At 48.6% G+C, this 19,201-nt stretch overlaps 1 protein-coding gene across 4 annotated transcripts in view; it reads right to left on the bottom strand.

Moving 5' to 3' along the window:
• The window catches only part of LOC141258396 (protein unc-93 homolog A-like), a 397,098-nt gene that overhangs the window by 334,050 nt on the left and 43,847 nt on the right, over positions 1-19,201 (bottom strand). For all 4 annotated transcript variants that reach the window (XM_073673394.1, XM_073673397.1, XM_073673396.1 and 1 more), the window contains exon 2: positions 17,883-18,064. In XM_073673394.1, the coding sequence (XP_073529495.1) occupies positions 17,883-18,064 (182 nt within the window). The remainder of the gene's footprint in view (positions 1-17,882; positions 18,065-19,201) is intronic.

The following is a 19,201-nucleotide window of genomic DNA, read 5'->3' as shown; positions in this document are numbered from 1 at the left end:
CCCTCAATCCCAATCCTGGTATGCATGGCACCCCTCATCCCCAATCCTGGTGTGCATGGCACCCCTCATCCCCAATCCTGGTATGCATGGCTCCCTCATCCCCAATCCTGGTTTGCAGGGCACCCCTCATCCCCAATCCTGGTATGCATGGCACCCCTCATTCTAATGCACGGCACTCCTCATCCTTATCCTGGCATGCATGGCCCCTCATCCGAATCCTAGTATGCATGGCACCCCTCATCCCCAATCCTGGTATGCATGGTCCCCTCACCCCTAAATCCTGGTATGCATGGTCCCCTCACCCCCCAATAATGGTATGTGTGGTACCTCTCATCCTGGTATGGATGGTACCCTCATCCCCCATTCCTGGTATGTGTGGTACCCCTCACCCCCCAATCTTGGTATGCATGGTCCCGTCACCTGCAATCCTGGTATGCATGGTCCCCTCAACCCCCAATCCTGGTGTGCATGGTTCCCTCAACCCCTCATCCTGTTATGCATGGTCACCTCATCCCCCAATCCTGGTATATGTGTTACCCCTCACCCCCCAATCCTGGTATGCATGGTCCCCTCACCCCGCAATCCTGGTATGCATGGTCCCCTCACTCCCCAATCCTGGTGTGCATGGTTCCCTCAACCCCTCATCCTGTTATGCATGGTCACCTCATCCCCCAATCTTGGTATATGTGTTACCCCTCACCCCCCAATCCTGGTATGCATGGTCCCCTCACCCCGCAATCCTGGTATGCATGGTCCCCTCACCCCCCAATCCTGGTATGCATGGTCCCCTCACCCGCCAATCCAGGTATGTGTGATACCCCTCATCCTGGTATGCATGATCCCCTCACCCCACAATCCTGGTATGCTTGGTACCACATATCCCCCAAATCCTGGTATGTGTGGACCCATCACCTCCCCAATCCTGGTATGTGTGGCCCCCGTCACCCCCAAATCCTGGTATGTATGGCACCCCTCATCCCTTTCACGCTGTACACACATACAAAAAAATAAACACTTAAACTCATCTTTCTTCCCTGTGCTCCAGCACTGTTGTGTCCTGTTCTGCCGGAGGCCGGGGGAGGAGTGCGGCGCCGGAGTACGCGCGTGCCCATACCGCGCTGTCCGGCGCCATTTTGCTGAAGACACACTGCAAATGTGTCTTCAGTAAAATGGCGCCAGATAGCGCTATACACATGCGCCAATCCGACTCCTGCCTTGGTCTCCGGCGAAGAGAGGCACCACAGCAACTTTCCTCCCTGTCAGGTAAGTATGTAAGTATGGGGCCGGAGATCACGGTATGCGTTCAGTGTCTTCCCATACCGTGATCTCCGGCGCCATACACTCCTCTTACCTGTAACGGCTGGATGCGGTCTTCTGTCTGGAGCCAGGCTGTGCGTCGCACATGCGCAGTCTATAAAGGCTTCAGACAGAGACAAGCATCTCCCGTTATATTATAGATATATACCATTGTAGTAGTTTATGCGCCTAATATTTCTCAGTTAAACTTTCTGCATAAGTTAATGAAAAAATTAAACAAAGTAAAACAAGGCCATGTCATCTACTGCGGAGATTTCAATTTAACACATGATTGCTAATTAGACTCTTTATTAGTGATGAGCGAACGTGTTCGCCACTGCTCGGTACTTGCCCGAGCATCAATGTGCTTGACAAGCTCGGCGCGTATTTCCGGGTTGCTCGGGCGGGAACTCGGGTCCCCTCCCTGCATTTTTAGCACTCTTTAGAGAGCCAATGAACATGCAGGGATTGCCTGCCATGCACTGTAATGCCGTAGCCATGTAGTGGGCATTGCAGTGATTGGCTGTCCGCACAGCATCATCAGGTCTATATAAGACCTGGCACCGCTATGCTCGTCACAGTCTATCCCAGAATCAGACAGAGTAGGGAGAGGTGCTGCTACATCAGGGAGAGATTTGCTTGTTTATAGTTAGTATAGGTATTCCACAACATATATATATATATATATATATATATATATATATATATATATATCTACAGTACAGACCAAAAGTTTGGACACACCTTCTCATTTAAAAATTTTTCTGTATTTTCATGACTTTGAAAATTGTACATTCACACTGAAGACATCAAAACTATGAATTAACACATGTGGAATTGTATACTTAACAAAAAAGTGTGAAACAACTGAAAATATGTCTTATATTCTAGGTTCTTCCAAGTAGCCACCCTTTGCTTGGATGACTGCTTTGCACACTCTTGGCATTCTCTTGATGAGCTGCAAGAGGTAGTCACCGGAAATAGTTTTCACTTCACGGGTGTGCCCTGTCAGGTTTAATAAGTGGGATTTCTTGCCTTATAAATGGGGTTGGGACCATCAGTTGTGTTGTGCAGAAGTCTGGTGGATACACAACTGATAGTCCTACTGAATAGACTGTTAGAAATTGTATTATGGCAAGAAAAAAGCAGCTAAGTAAAGAAAAACGAGTGGCCATCATTACTTTAAGAAATGAAGGTCAGTCAGTGCGAAAAATCGGGAAAACTTTGAAAGTGTCCCCAAGTGCAGTTGCAAAAACCATCAAGCGCTACAAAGAAACTGGCTCACATGAGGACATCCCCAGAAAAGGAAGACCAAGAGTTACCTCTGCTTCTGAGGATAAGTTTATCTGAGTCACCAGCCTCAGAAATCGCAGGTTAACAGCAGCTCAGATTAGAGACCAGGTCAATGCCACACAGAGTTCTAGCAGCAGACACATCTCTTCAACAACTGTTAAGAGGAGACTTTGTGCAGCAGGCCTTCATGGTAAAATAGCTGCTAGGAAACCACTGCTAAGAACAGGCAACAAGCAGAAGAGACTTGTTTGGGCTAAAGAACACAAGGAATGGACATTAGACCAGTGGAAATCTGTGCTTTGGTCTGATGAGTCCAAATTTTACCATGAAGGCCTGCTGCATAAAGTCTCCTCTTAACAGTTGTTGAATAGATGTGTCTGTTGCTAGAACTCTGTGTGGCATTGACCTGGTCTCTAATCTGAGCTGCTGTTAACCTGCGATTTCTGAGGCTGGTGACTCGGATAAACTTATCCTCAGAAGCAGAGGTGACTCTTGGTCTTCCTTTCCTGGGGCGGTCCTCATGTGAGCCTGTTTCTTTGTAGCACTTGATGGTTTTTGCAACTGCACTTTGGGACACTTTCAAAGTTTGCCCAATTTTTCGGACTGACTGACCTTCATTTCTTAAAGTAATGATGGCCACTTGTTTTTCTTTACATAGCTGCTTTTTTTCTTGCCATAATACAAATTCTAACAGTCTATTCAGTAAGAATATCAGCTGTGTATCCACCAGACTTCTGCACAACACAACTGATGGTCCCAACCCCATTTATAAGGCAAGAAATCCCTCTTATTAAACCTGACAGGGCACACCTATGAAGTGAAAACCATTTCCAGTGACTACCCCTTGCAGCTCATCAAGAGAATTCCAAGAGTGTGCAAAGCAGTCATCAAAGCAAAAGGTGGCTACTTTGAAGAACCTAGAATATAAGACATATTTTCAGTTGTTTCACACTTTTTTTGTTAAGTATATAATTCCACATGTGTTAATTCATAGTCTTGATGCCTTCAGTGTGAATGTACAATTTTCATAGTCAAGAAAATACAGAAAAATCGTTAAATGAGAAGGTGTGTCCAAACCTTTCGTCTGTACTATATATATATATATATATATATATATATATATATATATATATACTATGGAGTGTTAGAGGTAGGCCTCTAAAAATTATTCATGCAGGCATCATAAACACCCAAAACGCTAGCGGCAAGGCAGGCCAGGACCTCCAAGGCGTAGAGAGACAGTTCATGTCCAGCTTGGATGCCCAATAGTTCAATCGTCAAGGAACACCTTCAGCATCTTCCAAAACTTTTCCCTCCATGTCAGAGTTTCCAGATCATCAGGGCCTGGGCGCTGGGAGGCGCTGAGAAAACTGTCCCAGATCTTTGACAGTGTTCCCCTGCCCTGCTGGATCTGGTTTGTGGCTCTCTCGCCTATACTCCTTGGTTGTCCAAGAAACTGTGACCTCTGCCGTCAGCATCAGATGGGAAGGTGTTTAATAAATCTTCAACAAGGGCTTTCTGGTGCTGCAAAATTTTATTAGACCTCTCCGCCGTGGTAAGGAGATATACAAGGAGAACTTTCTATTGTGGGTCTAGAAGGATGACCAACCAGTAATTACCGTTGCCCAAAATATGTACAACGCGAGGGTCATGGGTAAGGCAGCGGAACAAACTCAGCCATGTGTGCCAGACTGCCAACAGATAAGACTTCCCTGTCCCCACCAAGTGGACGACTGTCCATGTTCTCCTCCTTATACTCCTCCCCTTCTTCAGGCCATCCACGCTGAACAGACAGGATGAAAATGGTGTGGGTAGTACCATCTTTAGCGCAGGAAACCAGCTCCTGTTCCTCCTCCTTATTATCACCCAATCCACGTTGAAATGAGATGAGGCTGGGCTGTGTAGCATCACCCTGTATAGTTCCTTGCTCAATCTCATCGTACTCCACCTGCAAAGCCTTCTCTTTAATTATGACCAACAAGCATTACAGGATACAGAGAAGGGGGATAGTGACGCTAATTATGGTGTCATCTCCGCTCACCATCTTGGTCGAGTTCTAAAAGTTTTGGAGAAGCGAACAGATTTATTTATTTTACTCACTTACATAGTGCCATTAATTCCACAGTGCTTTACAGACACTCATGGGCACTGTCCCCATTGGGGCTCACAATCTAAATTCCCTATTAGTATGTCTTTGGAGTGTGGGAGGAAAGCAGTGAACCCAGAGGAAACCCACACAAACACAGGGAGAACATACAAACTCCGTGCAGATGTTGTCCTTGGTGGGATTTGAACCCAGGACCCCAGAGCAGAAAGGCTGCAGTGCTAACTGCTGAGCCACCTTACTGCATACCATGCTGGATAAGTCAGATATCCATGCCCACTCATCAGCTCTTATGTGCGGAGGCTGACCGGAAGACCGACAGGCGTGTAGAAGCTGGTACTAAGCAACTGCCCTCTGCTGCTCACAAATCCTTGCCAACATATGCAACATTGAGTTCCAACATGTGGTGACATCGTGCACCATTCAGTGAGCTGGAAGTTGCAAACACTGCTGAAGCACTACCAGGGTGGCGAAAGCTGTAGCCGACTTCCAAAATGGGCAAACACACGGCATACTTGCACAAGCAGCTCAGGCAGATCAGGGTAGGTTTTTAGAGACCAATGAACCAATAAGTTGAGCATATAGGCCAGGCATGGTACATGTTCGAGGTTGCCAAACTTCAGAGCCGCCACCAGGTTAAGGCCACTGTTACACACAACCATGCCTTGTTGTAGGTTCAGGGGTGAGAGCCACAGATCTGTCTTCTCTGTTACAGCTTTCAACAACTCTGCATTTTGTCACCTAAGCATATTAGCTTCAGCAGAGCCTGTTGCCACTTAGCCGAAGCAGTGCTGCAGTGCTTCCAGCTGGCGACTGATGTGGTCATTTCGGAGATGGAGGCTGAAGAGGAGGAGGAGGAACTGCTGTACAAGGTGGGGGCAACCCTGATTGAACCAGAGCCTGCAATCTTCGGCATCGGTAGCATGTGTTCCATCCCAGGGTCCGACTGGGTCGGCTTCCACAATGTTCACCCAGTGTGCCGTCATGGAAATGTAGTGTCCCTGGCCACAAGCACTCGTCCACATGTCCGTGGTTAGGTGGACCTTCCAAGAAACTGCATTGGTGAGGGCATGGGTAATGTTATGGGACACGTGTTGGGTAAGGCGGGGACAGCCCACTTGGAGAAATAATGACAGCTGGGGACTGAGAACAGAAGGATGGCCACCGCCATCAGGTTGGGGAAAGCTTCCGTCTTCACAAGCCAGTGCAAATGTGTCACCCCAGGCCTGGATGCCACAAACTTGTGAGGCTGTGTCTGAGAGCAGGAGGGAGGTTCTCTGGTCATGGACCATTTGCATGCAGCACCTCCTGTCCGAGGCCAGTAGGGGGAGCAGGCTGCCCCTATAAAAACTGGTACTGAGGGCAGGGTTAGAGAGACCAGGACTCACTTCTGAAGTATCCAGAAGGGTTCCCAGAAGAGAGGGACAGGTCAGCCGCAGCTGAGGAGTCCAGGAGGCAAAGGAGGAACAGAAAGCCAGGGACAGAGGCGACGAGAGCCTGTCCTGGCAGAGAGAGAGATTACACAACCAGACACTGGGGTCCGAGGCTGTCAGGATTGCAGGTCCTGCAGCAGAAAGCCAACCCGCAAGGGATTTCAGGTCCCTGGGCCAAGAAGCCTGGAGGCTCCGCCAAACAGAAGGACCGGTACAGCACGGAGAAGCTACAGGTACCTAAGGCCCGAGTCGCAAGCCATACAGGCGTAGTACACGGCAAGCTCAGGGACGTGGGCTATCATACAACTAAAGGGGGAGATAGTCAGCAAGGGCAGAGAGAGAGAACGGTAGGCCTACCCACTCACCCTGACCAGCAGAGCTCGCCCGAATGCCCTCAGACACCCAGGTCCATTCCTACCCTGTACTCCTGGTGGGTCTGTGATAAGATCAGTAAAAGACCATGGACTGCATTCTTGGACTCTGTGTGGTTACTGCTGCGCCTGCACCATCACCCCCAGCATCCTATTACCTGCCTTGAGGCTACACTCCTCCGGTGGGGAGTCGTACTATTCCCTGCTGCATCCACAACACCAGCCTCAGCGGTCTGCCTTGCTGTGACGGTCCTCCCTGGCCGCAATCCACGGGTGGCGTAGTCGGACATTACCTACAGCACATCATAGACCACCACTGGTCTGACCACCCTGAGCCACGGGACCGGGTCGCCACTACTACTCCCAGCATTGCCCTGAAGTCCGGTCTCGAGTGCCCCACGGCCCAGGGGGCGAGTCAGCTTTGGCATAGTTGGCAGGATTGAGACCAACCCGCCACAAACGGGTATTGCGTGCCTGAAAAAGACTGTACACGTACCTGAAGAAGAGGTTTCCCGCCATCCGGAGCCGTTTCCCACCATTTTCAGCCGTCTCCCGCCATCTTCCGTTGGTTCCCGCCATCTTCAGCCGTTCTCCCGCCATCGGACGCCATCTTCAGGACACTGCGCGGGAAGAAGAGGGGCGTGGACGTCCAAACTGCGCGAGACCCGAAGCTCCGCCCCACGCACCGACGCTGCGCAAGGTCCTAGAAGGGAGAGAGAGCGACGCTGACATCACCAGGACGCGACGCAAGGTCCTCGTCCGGAGCAGCACCAGCGGAGCCGCGGCCTACAGAAGAGGATCGTCGGAAGGTAGGCCACACTTAACTAGGGGGGAGGAAGATGACGGACACAGAGGGGCCTTCTACAACCAGCGGGGCTGCAGCAGCGGTGATGCCATTCTCTATGCCCTACTTCCCCGGAGCAGCCTAGCTGCCCCAATACTCAGGGGAATCCCATACCTTAACTGACTTTAGGGAAAGACTGCACAGTTTGTTCAAAGTTTATCCCCTGACGGAAGAACAGAAAGTGAGCATTCTAACGGGGCAGCTCACCGGTGCAGCCCAGCGGGAAGTGAAATCATGGTCAGATGAAGAGAAAAAGACAGTAAAGGACATTCTGACCCGGCTGCAGAGTACCTTTGATACCCGTCCCTCAGCAGAAATCAAAATGCGTTTCTATGGCTGTAACAGCGGGCCCAGGATAGTATCAGAGACTATGCCTTGAACCTGCAAGAAGCCCTGAGAGCTATCAAACAAGCTGACCCTGGTAGCGTGCAGGACTCTGATAAACTGTTGACTGACCAGTTCATAGAAGGTCTGCTGTCCAGCTCCCACAGAACCCAGCTGTGCCTCATGGCCCTACAGAACCCCGATTTGACTTTTGCGCAGTTCAAGGATCGGGCCATCCGAGTGCTCAGAGAACCCGCAGCAGGTGGCGCTGTAGCTTCCCGGCGCCCTGCCATCACTTACCACCAGGGGGCAGTGCCCTACCCTGCAGACCTTGTGGGGGCTGATGCACAGGCCCTAAATCCATCCCAGCCTGCAGACCTGCACCATCAGGTCCAGGAGCTAACAAAGAGTGTGGCTGCATTAACCAGGACCGTACAGTCGTTGCAGGTGGAACCGTCAAGACCAATCAAGCTGGCTTCCAGTCCGGAGGATGTCCCGTGGCGTCGACAGAGGAGGATCCCGCCGTTCAGAGGGAGGCCCGCCGACCGCTACGCTGAGGATGGACAGCCGATTTGCCGCCGTTGCAGTCAGCCAGGGCACATAGCAAGGTACTGTACTTTAAATGAGTCCGACCTGGGGCAAAGGGCCAACCCCCAGGCATAAGGTCATCAGGCCCGTCTAATTGGCGTGATAAGTACGTGGGAGGACGCTCGGTCTTACCCGTAGTGCTGGACGGTATCCCCATGAGTGCGCTGCTGGACACCGGGTCTCAAGTGACTACCATCCCCTACGTACTTTTCAAGCAGTACTGGAGTGACGCTGACAAAACCCGCTACCCAGACGATGACTTAAGCATCATTGCCAGCAATGGCCAACCCGTGCCGCAGGTGGGGTTCAGAGAGATGACCATCAAGATTGGTAAGGTGGAACTGCCGGCACAGGGAGTGATCATTGTGGACATTGACCGTCGTGAAAGTCACCCTAAAATAACTGTGGGTACTAGTGTAATTGAAAACTGTCTTTCAGAAGTAATTGTGATTTTACAGCAGGTGGCGATGAATGCGAGCTCCAGCCAAAAGAGGGTCCTCCAGAAAGAGATAAGAGCCCTGATGAGACGGCAGCAGGTAGAACTGTCTGGTGGTGAGATCGGTAGCATAAGAATGAGTGACCCATTCCCCATTTCCATGCCTCCCAAAAGTGAAATGATGATCTGGTGTCGGACTGCAATCGGGTTGAGAGGCAGAGACTACTAAGCCATGGTAGAACCCGTGTACTCAGACAGCAGGCCCACCATTTTGACAGCCCGGGGGGTGGTGGATGTCCGTCATGGGCGGGTGCCCGTTCGCATTCTCAATATTGGGGAGAGGGAGGTAAACCTACCCCAGTACGCTACACTTGCCAAACTGTTTGCGGTTGAGCACAAAGCTATCAGGGCCGTGGAACCGTTGCCTCTATCTCCACAGGCGGAGGGTAATGGCTCCCAGAAACAAAAGGAGGACTGGTGCCAGAAACTCCATGTGGGTGCTGACTCCACTCCCCTGCACCAAAAACAAGGAGTCTACCGGGTGGTTCAGGAGTACGAGAGAATTTTTAGTAAGCACCCGCTAGACTTCGGCAGAGTAAAAGGGATAGAACACCATATCCCCATGGGGAGCCACCCACCAATAAAAGAGAGACACAGGCCTGTACCCCCTGCACATTATCAGAACGCCAAGGGTATGCTGAGAGAAATTAAAGAAGCTGGGGTTATTAGAGATAGCTGTAGCCCCTGGGCAGCTCCCTTAATTTTGGTGAAAAAGAAAGACGGTACCATGAGAATGTGCGTGGACTATAGGCAAATCAATCGTATCACCCATAAAGATGCGTACCCGTTACCTAGGATAGAGGAGTCTTTAGCAGCTTTAAAATCAGCTAATTTCTTCTCTACTTTGGACCTTACTAGCGGGTACTGGCAGGTTCCTGTGGCAGAGGCTGACAAGGAGAAGACCGCCTTCACCACCCCGATGGGACTGAGCGAGTTCAACTGTATGCCCTTTGGGCTCTGCAACACACCAGGGACCTTCCAGAGGCTGATGGAATGCTGTCTAGGGCACCGAAACTTCGAGATGGTTCTCCTTTACCTGGACGACGTGATCGTCTATTCGAAGACTTACGAGGACCATCTAAAGCACCTGGCCGAGGTGTTCGAAGCCCTGGCAGGCTACGGCCTGAAAGTGAAGCCTTCAAAGTGCCACCTGTTAAAACCGAAGGTCCAATACCTAGGACATGTGGTGAGTGCAGAGGGAGTTGCCCCCGACCCCGACAAAGTTACAGCCATCAAGAGCTGGCCAAGCCCCTCTAACATCAAGGAAGTGAGGCAATTCCTTGGGTTGGTAGGCTACTACCGAAGGTTCATCCCCGGGTTCACTAAGATGGCAGCCCCTATGCAGGACCTCCTGATAGGGCAATCTAAATCCAGAAGTCACAAGCCACCCTTCAAGTGGGACAAGCCGGAAGAGGAGTCCTTCCTCCAGTTGAAGATGGCCCTCACGGGGGATGAGATCCTGGCCTACCCCGATTATGGTCAGCCTTTTATCCTCCACACAGATGCCAGTAATGTGGGGCTGGGAGCCGTACTGTCACAGAACCAACAGGGCAGAGAAAGGGTGATCGCATATGCCAGCCGGAAGCTGAGGCCCACTGAAAGAAACCCGGAGAATTACAGCTCCTTCAAGCTAGAATTCTTGGCAGTGGTGTGGGCCGTCAGAGAACGGTTTAAGCATTACCAAGCCTCCGCAAAGTTCACCGTGTACACGGACAACAATCCATTGACACATCTGGACAATGCAAGACTAGGTGCCCTAGAACAGCGATGGATGGCCCGGCTATCCAATTACGACTTCACAATCAAATACCGGGCAGGCAGAACCAACGCCAACGCAGACGCCCTATCAAGAATGCCCCACCTACCTGAAGGAGAAGACGACTCGGAAGAGCTGGAGGAAATAGAGCTCCCTGCGTTCCACCGGTATGGGGCCACTCAGTATTCGCACCGGGTAATAGACAAAGACTTAACCACCGTCATGTTCAACTCCTTACCCCACCACGGCTGGGCTGAAACGCAAGATAGCGACCCTGCAATATGCCTGGTGAAAGACATGTTAACCCAGGAAGACGCTAGCCCTGGCCCGGACACTCCAGAGGAAGCCAAGCAGATATGGAAGGAGAAAAGCAGGCTACTCCTCTACGAGGGTAAGCTGTGCAGAAGGCTTGTCAATCACCGGACGCATGAGCTAACCTGGCAGATAGTGGTCCCAAGGCGAGATGCAGCAATGGTCCTGGAGGCCTACCATGACAGAGCGGGACACTTCGGGTGGAAGAAACTGGAGTTAATACTGAGAGAGCGGTTCTACTGGGTCGGCATGAGAAGGGCCATCGAGAAGTGGAGCAGGGACTGCGGCCCATGCCACCTCAGAAGGAAGGACCGTACCAGCCAGCAGACACCCTTGAGGCCCATCGTCACCAGGCAGCCTCTTGAGCTGGTAGCTCTGGACCATGTGAAATTGTCTCCAAGCCGGTCGGGCTATGTCTATGCCCTGACAATTGTGAATCATTACTCCCGGTTACTGGTAGTGGTTCCTGTTAAAGACCTGACAGCCCAAACGGTGGCCAGAGCCTTCCAGCAACACTTCTGCCGTCCACATGGGTATCCGGAACAGGTCTTGACAGATCAAGGTCCAGCGTTTGAGGCTGAAGTATTCCAGGAGTTCTGCAACCTCTACGGCTGTAGGAAAATTCGGACAATGCCTTACCACCCGCAGACCAACGGGCTGTGTGAGAAGATGAACAATATCGTCATTGATCTCCTCAAGACGTTACCCCTGGAAGAACGCAGCCTGTGGCTGGAGAAGCAGCCAGACCTGATTGACTTGTACAACCATATCCCGGTGAATGCTACAAATTGCACCCCGGCTTACCTGATGCGAGCAAGACCAGGTAAGCTGCCGATCGACCTGGAAATGGGAGTCCTGACACCTGAGGACACCTCCCCAGATGCGGACTGGGATACGGAATGGTGGCTACAGTACAAGAAGGAACAGGATAGTGTGGAGAGGAGTCTGGCTCAAGCGAGAGAAAAGCAAGAGAGGCTCTTCTACCAACACTCCCCTGCTGGTCCCCTGGAACCTGGTGAGCAGGTCCTGAAGCGGAAGAGAAGGCTTCACAAGCTGGATGACCAGTGGGAGAGAGACCCGTGCACAGTACTGCAGTCCGACCACAACAACCTGAAGGTATGTGTGATTACCAAGGATGGAGGAGAAACCACTAGCGTCGTCTCCAGAGACCACCTAAAACGGTGCCCCGAGCAACTACAGAGTCCAAGTGAAGATCAAGATGACCTTGAACCCGCAGAGGACAAGGAAGAGATGATCAGCACAGTTCTCGGAGAGTTCCTCCGGACCTGGACTCAGAAAAATGGCGCAATAGTGGTACCCGTCTTACACTTCCTTCAGCCTACCCAGCAGGAGCCTACAGGAGGACAGGAAGAACAAGAAGAGAAAGCGGCCCCAGAGGCGGAAGAACCCACGCCAGCAGCCCGGGAGAGTCAACCCTCTGCTGACAGTGAGCCTGCCATGCCTGCAGTAAGCCAAAGGACCCGCAGACAGCTACCTGCCCTGCCTGAACAACCAGCTAGTAGCTATACCCTCAATGATAGTGGGGAAAGCCAGGCTGGTCCACCACCAGACAGTGGGCTACGGAGGTCAACCCGGAGCACTAGGGGTCAAATGCCAGCTCGCTGGAAGATCTAAATGTATAATGTATATATTTAATGTGTTATGTTTGTACCCTGGTTATTAATACTGTTTTCCAGTTTTTCATAGTGACAAATGGACTAAAAGGTTATGAACTTTGAGTAACCGGGACTTCCTTGTAAATATGTTCGGAGCCTAACCAAAGGAAAGAATAAAGACTGACAAGGACTCGGGGCAAGGACAGACCCCCACCTGGTTAAGGCTCCCGTTGTGTTGGTGAAATGGACACCCGGTCACGGATCATACTGTGACCCTCTTCTTTTGATGGTGATATGGACACCCAGTCACAGGCCATACTGTGACCTAAAGAACTCAATATGTGGTGTTGTTTGTTGTTTTCTTCTCTGTTATGTTTATGTTATAATTTATACCCTGTATCGTGTTTCTTGTTTAGTCCCGGAGTACTAAGCTTTCCTAGGGGGGAATGTGTCACCCCAGGCCTGGATGCCACAAACTTGTAAGGCTGTGTCTGAGAGCAGGAGGGAGGTTCTCTGGTCATGGACCATTTGCATGCAGCACCTCCTGTCCCAGGCCAGTAGGGGGAGCAGGCTGCCCCTATAAAAACTGGTACTGAGGGCAGGGTTAGAGAGACCAGGACTCACTTCTGAAGTATCCAGAAGGGTTCCCAGAAGAGAGGGACAGGTCAGCCGCAGCTGAGGAGTCCAGGAGGCAAAGGAGGAACAGAAATCCAGGGACAGAGGCGACGAGAGCCTGTCCTGGCAGAGAGAGAGATTACACAACCAGACACTGGGGTCCGAGGCTGTCAGAATTGCAGGTCCTGCAGCAGAAAACCAACCCGCAAGGGATTTCAGGTCCCTTGGCCAAGAAGCCTGGAGGCTCCGCCACACAGAAGGACCGGTACAGCACGGAGAAGCTACAGGTACCTAAAGCCCGAGTCGCAAGCCATACAGGCGTAGTACACGGCAAGCTCAGGGACGTGGGCTATCATACCACTAAAGGTGGAGATAGTCAGCAAGGGCAGAGAGAGAGAACGGTAGGCCTACCCACTCACCCTGACCAGCGGAGCTCGCTCGAATGCCCTCAGACACCCAGGTCCATTCCTACCCTGTACTCCTGGTGGGTCTGTGATAAGATCAGTAAAAGACCCTGGACTGCATTCTTGGACTCTGTGTGGTTACTGCTGCGGCTGCACCATCACCCCCAGCATCCTATTACCTGCCCTGAGGCTACACTCCTCCCGTGGGGAGTCGTACTATTCCCTACTGCATCCGTAACACTAGCCTCAGTGGTCTGCCTTGCAGCGGCGGTCCTCCCTGACCGCAATCCACGGGTGGCGTAGTCGGACATTACCTACAGCACATCATAGACTACCACTGGTCTGACCACCCTGAGCCACGGGACCGGGTCACCACGACTACTCCCAGCATTGCCCTGAAGTCCGGTCTCGAGTGCCCCACGGCCCAGGGGGCGAGTCACAAGCAGTCTGGAAATGTGGCAGTTTTGCATTGTGGCCTGTGGGTGGGTAACTGCATATTTGTGCTTGCGTTCCAAGGACTGGGGTAGGGACAAGTGAGCGCTGCGTTGGGACAAGGATGTGGACATGGTTGCTGACAGTGGTTGCAAGTGTCCAAAGAGAGGTGCAAAGTGGGAGGCATCTTCACCTCTGTCATAGACAGGGGATTGGCGTGCACGTACAACAGCAGAAGGAACAGTGGTTTCACCCGCAGACACTGTTTCTTGACCCTGGCATACGGCCCAACTAGTCGGGTGTGTTGCTGTCATGTGCCTGAGCATGCTGGTGGTGGTCAGGCTGGTAGTTTTTCTGCCCCTGTTGATGCTGACATGGCAGATGTTGCAAATGGCCTTTTTTGGGTTAACTGGACAGTCTGTAAAAAAAGGCCAGACTCGGGAAGACCTAACAGTTGGACTGGCAACTTTTCTCGTGCTGGTGTTCTGGGGACCAGTTGCCCGCTTTGTGTCTGTGACCACCCCACTGCTTCTTCCTGCCCATTGTGATGCTATGGCTCCCTCCCCCTCTGCGCTGCTGTCCTTGCTATGCATGTCACCTTCCCAGGTTGGGTCAGTGACTTCATCATCCAGCACCTCGTCTTCCACGTACGCACCCTTGTCCTCCTCCTGACTTTCTGGCAACTGTGTTTCATCATCATCCACCCCTTGCAACAGTAATTGCACTTTATTGTGACCATGACTGCTCAAATATTTTGGCATCGCTACATGTGATCTCCTCATGTCCCAAAGAAAGGGGGCAGGGCGAGAGGCCAGAATCTAGAAATCGAAATGTGAACAGCTCTTTGAAGTGTCCAAGTGTGGGATCACTTGTCTCTGGGCACTCGGTATGGTGGGAGAAAGGAGGATCAGGGTGAGGAATATGTGAATAAACAAAAAAGCAGTCTCACCGTGTCCTATTTATATGATTCAGTTGTGGGTCTCCAACCAGTAGCCGTGACTTACGGCTTCACATAAGAAAAAGGGTTTTTTTCCAGAAACGCGTTGAGATGTATTCCCAACCTGTATGATCTTTTAAATTATTTTGTAATAAAATTGAGGATTTTAATTATTTTTGGGAATTATTTTCTTGTGAGGAATATGTGTTCCAGACTCATGGCTACTGAGACTGGATCGTGTGGAAGACAGGGTGGTGGCAGCAACCTGACTGGAAGCATTATCTGCTATCCAATCAACAACCTTTTAACACTAGCCTGGCTTCAAAAGTGGGACAGGAAGCTAGGTTGACATGATGTAGGTGTTTGTTGTGCTCCTGTAGCAGGCACAATTTCAACTTGCCCACGGCCTCTGCCTATGTGTGCACCATCAGCATCATGTCCACTTCCCCGTCCCTTACCACGCACCCTGTCCATTTTAAATGGAGTATAATATTTCGCAGCTTCCAAAAAATTTCACGATTATTAACACAGTACTATTTGATCACCTCTGATGACCAAGTTTTTCTGCAATACAGGTATAGTGATGCTATTGGTCAGTGGCCAAGTCTGGAAGTATGTTTTAAATCTCCATTCCTCAACATGCCCCAATAATACATTTCTCTGAAGAAATAACGCCTACCTATTATAAATGATTTCTACCAAAATAGAGTATTTCTTTTAAACAAATCTCCTCAATCAACAAACTGCAAGATTTAATATATCGACACCAAAGGAAAAGAGAAACATAAATGCTCATTGACAAAATCACCTTCTCACAAAAACACCAATCTGACCCTATTTGCCCAATTTTTACTTCCCTTACTGAAGCTTGAATAACAATTAAGAAGCACCTATTTCGAAAAACAAACAACAACTTTCAAGATATCTTACTACAACAGCTAGAAAAATAGCTTCCTAACTAATGACAAAAAAGGTGAAAATGAACAGTAAAGTGACAATCATCACAAGCGAAAATCCTCAACCTTCATAGAATAACAGATAAATTTAATAATAACTACTGCAAACTGTTCAATCTATATAGAAAACTCCCCAACCTACAAGATTAAAGAATTCCACTCTTAGGCTATGTGCACACAACATTTTTCAGATAGATTCTGCCTGGAATCCACACAAAAAAACACTTGCAGTGTAATACACAGATATGGTCACAAGATGGCAGCAGAACACAGTCTTGAAGGAGTATTAAAAAAGGTGCCTGAACAGCAAACAAACCAGAACACTGGATGCACCAAGGGCTCCAGAGAGAATAGAAAGAAAGCTTAAAGAGGATCTTTCATCACTTTTTGACTTTACAAATTTACAAATTGTACATTCCTGCATAAAAGTGCAGGAATGTAGATAATTTATTTTTCCGCTTTCATTTCCTCCACTCTGTTGTGGAGATATAGAGCACAGTAATTACTGGCATCTAAAATGTTAATTTTTTTTTATAATTCATTTAGAAGTTTCATGGCATTCAGCTCTGTGGGCTTGTACTTTCAATCCACTGTGACACTGTTCAATCATGGAAAGCAACATCGTAGGAATGAAAAAGTAGACAGCCACAGAGCAGGCCAGAACTGTGCCAGCGTGGTCAAGTGACACTTTATCTGTCTCACATGATGGTGCTGACAGAGTCTTCCTAACTGCACTAACAATAAACTTATTTGTAACAGTAGATCTGCCATCCTGAGCTGCTCATACAATGCTCTTCACTCTGATGCTGCTGCCCGTCTCCTCTCTCCATGCTCCCCTTCATTCTGGGATGTTACTTCACATATGAAGACGTAATATTGTCCTGGTTTCTAACACAAATCACGCCCCTTGATAACAACTTTTTTTGCAGCCATATATCAGGGGGCAAGACTGAAAAAAAAAAAAAGAGAAAAAAAATCGAAATGCCAGAATTGCCGTGTTTTGGTCACCGCACCTCCCTAAAACAATGCAATAAAAAGTGATCAAATCAGTTCTCATACTTTGCACTGACGAGGGCCAACAACCCGAAACACCGTGTCTGCAAATTGAGATTCTGATTTGGGTTTCATCCTAAGTCATATTGCACGACTTGTTAAAAGGTTGATTGTGACTTGTAGGATTGCTGCTTCCAATAGGTGGCGCTATAGAGTTCAAGTCGTCTTTCTCTCTGAAGAGGAAATGTGCATATAAAATATCATATATACCCAAAATGGTATTCATTAACATGACAGCTTGCCACACTAAAAACAGGCAATCGCCTCACACTGGTCTCTTTGTGGTGACACAAACTACATTTTTTCCAGCAGTTAGTATCACCATAATGTACTGACCTGAAAAGTCATGTTGCCAGTTCACTTACACAATGACCATTATAAAAAGTGAGGGCAGTCCCTAAGATGCAAATTGAGGGTGGCATAACGGTGTTCCAATGAGTGCACCAAATATTGTTCATTTGCAAACTTTTTCAAAATTATTTTCACAGGCACTGTACTAGTAACAAGAACAGTGCTAGTATGAATCTTATAGAGGTGGAGTCCGCTATGTTACTGTATAGTTAGTCTAAGGCTATGTGCACACGATGCGGATTTGGTGCGTTTTTTGTGTGTTTTTTTCCGTGCGGAAATGCAGCAGAAACGCCTTGCACATCTTATCCCATGACTTCCTATGACATTTTGCAAGTTCTGTGCACATGGTCTGGATTTTTTCTGCACGGAGTTTAGGTGCGGAAAAAAACGCAGCATGATCATTTCTTGTGCGTTTCCGCATGCGGATTTGCCTATACAATGCATTGGAAAAACACATGGCAAATCCGCAAGTAAAAACGCTTCAAAAACGCATGTAAAATCTGCATGCGTTTTTTCTGCCAAGGACATGCAGAAATGCTCCAGAAAATTTCTGCTTCATTTCTGCATCGTGGGCACATAGCCTAAAAGGTATTTTGGGGGTGAAAGACTCCCTTTAACTTATCATAAATTATTCATATACATATTTCTAGAACATTTTGCTGGTACATTTTTAGAATATTTTATAGGTTTAAATACTTTACCAGCTAGGGTAGAAGTTGCCAAGAGAATATGTAATATAACAGCACATAGAGGCAACAATTGTCCATTTACATCCAATTTTCTTAATTAGAATAGGAGGAACAAACACTGAAGAGATAATTAAAGCTCCATAGATGATACTGAGTGAAGCGACTCCAAGTCCTTCATCTGCATTGAGGCTGCTCTAAAAAAGAAACACAAAAAAATAGAAAAAATGTTGTAGTTATAGCCTTTATGATAGTCTATGGAAAATGCCACAATATGATAATTTGTACAAGGACACATTTTGCTTTGCAACTGTGAAGAAAATTGAAAGTAACAATACCAGTATTAAAAATAAGAAAAAAAAAATAACGAAACAACTGCAGAAATATCATAATTTTTATTTAACCTCCCTCAAAAATCATAACAAAATGTAGAATTTATGTCTACTTTCTTCTCTATTGTAGGCTTCTAGCTCGGGAAAAGTAGATTTGATAAATATTAGATTAGGATCTACAATACTGTACAATATTGCAAGGCCACAATCACCGTCAGTATGTGAATTCATCTCCTGAACCACATTCAGTACATGAATGCAGCGCCAGATCCATTGTCAGTACATGAATACAGCATTAGATCCACCATCAGTACAAAAATGCAGCCCAAGAATCACCATCTGTACATGAATGCAGCGCCAGGACAACCATCAGTACATTAATGCAGCACCAAAAATGCTGGCAGTACATGAACGCGGTGCCAGAGTCACCATCAGTACATGTGTATAGCCCCAAGCTTAGTACAAAGATCAATTGTAATGTCAGGTCAGCCTCATATATAATTGTATAGCATGAACCTACAATTCCCAGTATGTCCTAAACAATGGTAAGGAGATAATGGGAATTGTTAACAGCCATCATCAGACTGCAAACCGTACAGTAACAGAAACTACAGTACTGATGAGACCCAGGCAGTATCACAAATAAACACTTGCATCCAGGTACCTCATAAGTGACATATTTTCTGATTGGAGTCATTCTCATCCATTTGTCTCCATGTTGTACATACGCCAGGATGACATTTCATAACTCATCTCTCCAGACTTCCCTCTTCTCCAGTCTTAAGCAGCACTTCCCAACAAAGTACCCTTTAAAAAAGTATCATCATAGTGCCCAATAAATAAAAATATCTCCCATGCTGCATCTCTGAATAAATATTTGCCCCTCAGTGTGCTTCCTGCACAAAATATCCTACACACACTGCCCTTCTCCATAATTTTCCCCCACACAGCCCCTCTGTATAATATCCCCCTACATTGCCCCTCTCCATGATGTCGCCTCCA

The sequence above is a fragment of the Phyllobates terribilis genome, unplaced genomic scaffold (assembly GCF_046119375.1).
Source record: "Phyllobates terribilis strain yellow unplaced genomic scaffold, ASM4611937v1 Scaffold_3__8_contigs__length_932513732, whole genome shotgun sequence".
NCBI classification, from domain to species: Eukaryota; Metazoa; Chordata; class Amphibia; order Anura; family Dendrobatidae; genus Phyllobates; species Phyllobates terribilis.
Note: the sequence above shows the minus strand (reverse complement) of the source record. Positions and strands in the feature narration are given on the sequence as shown.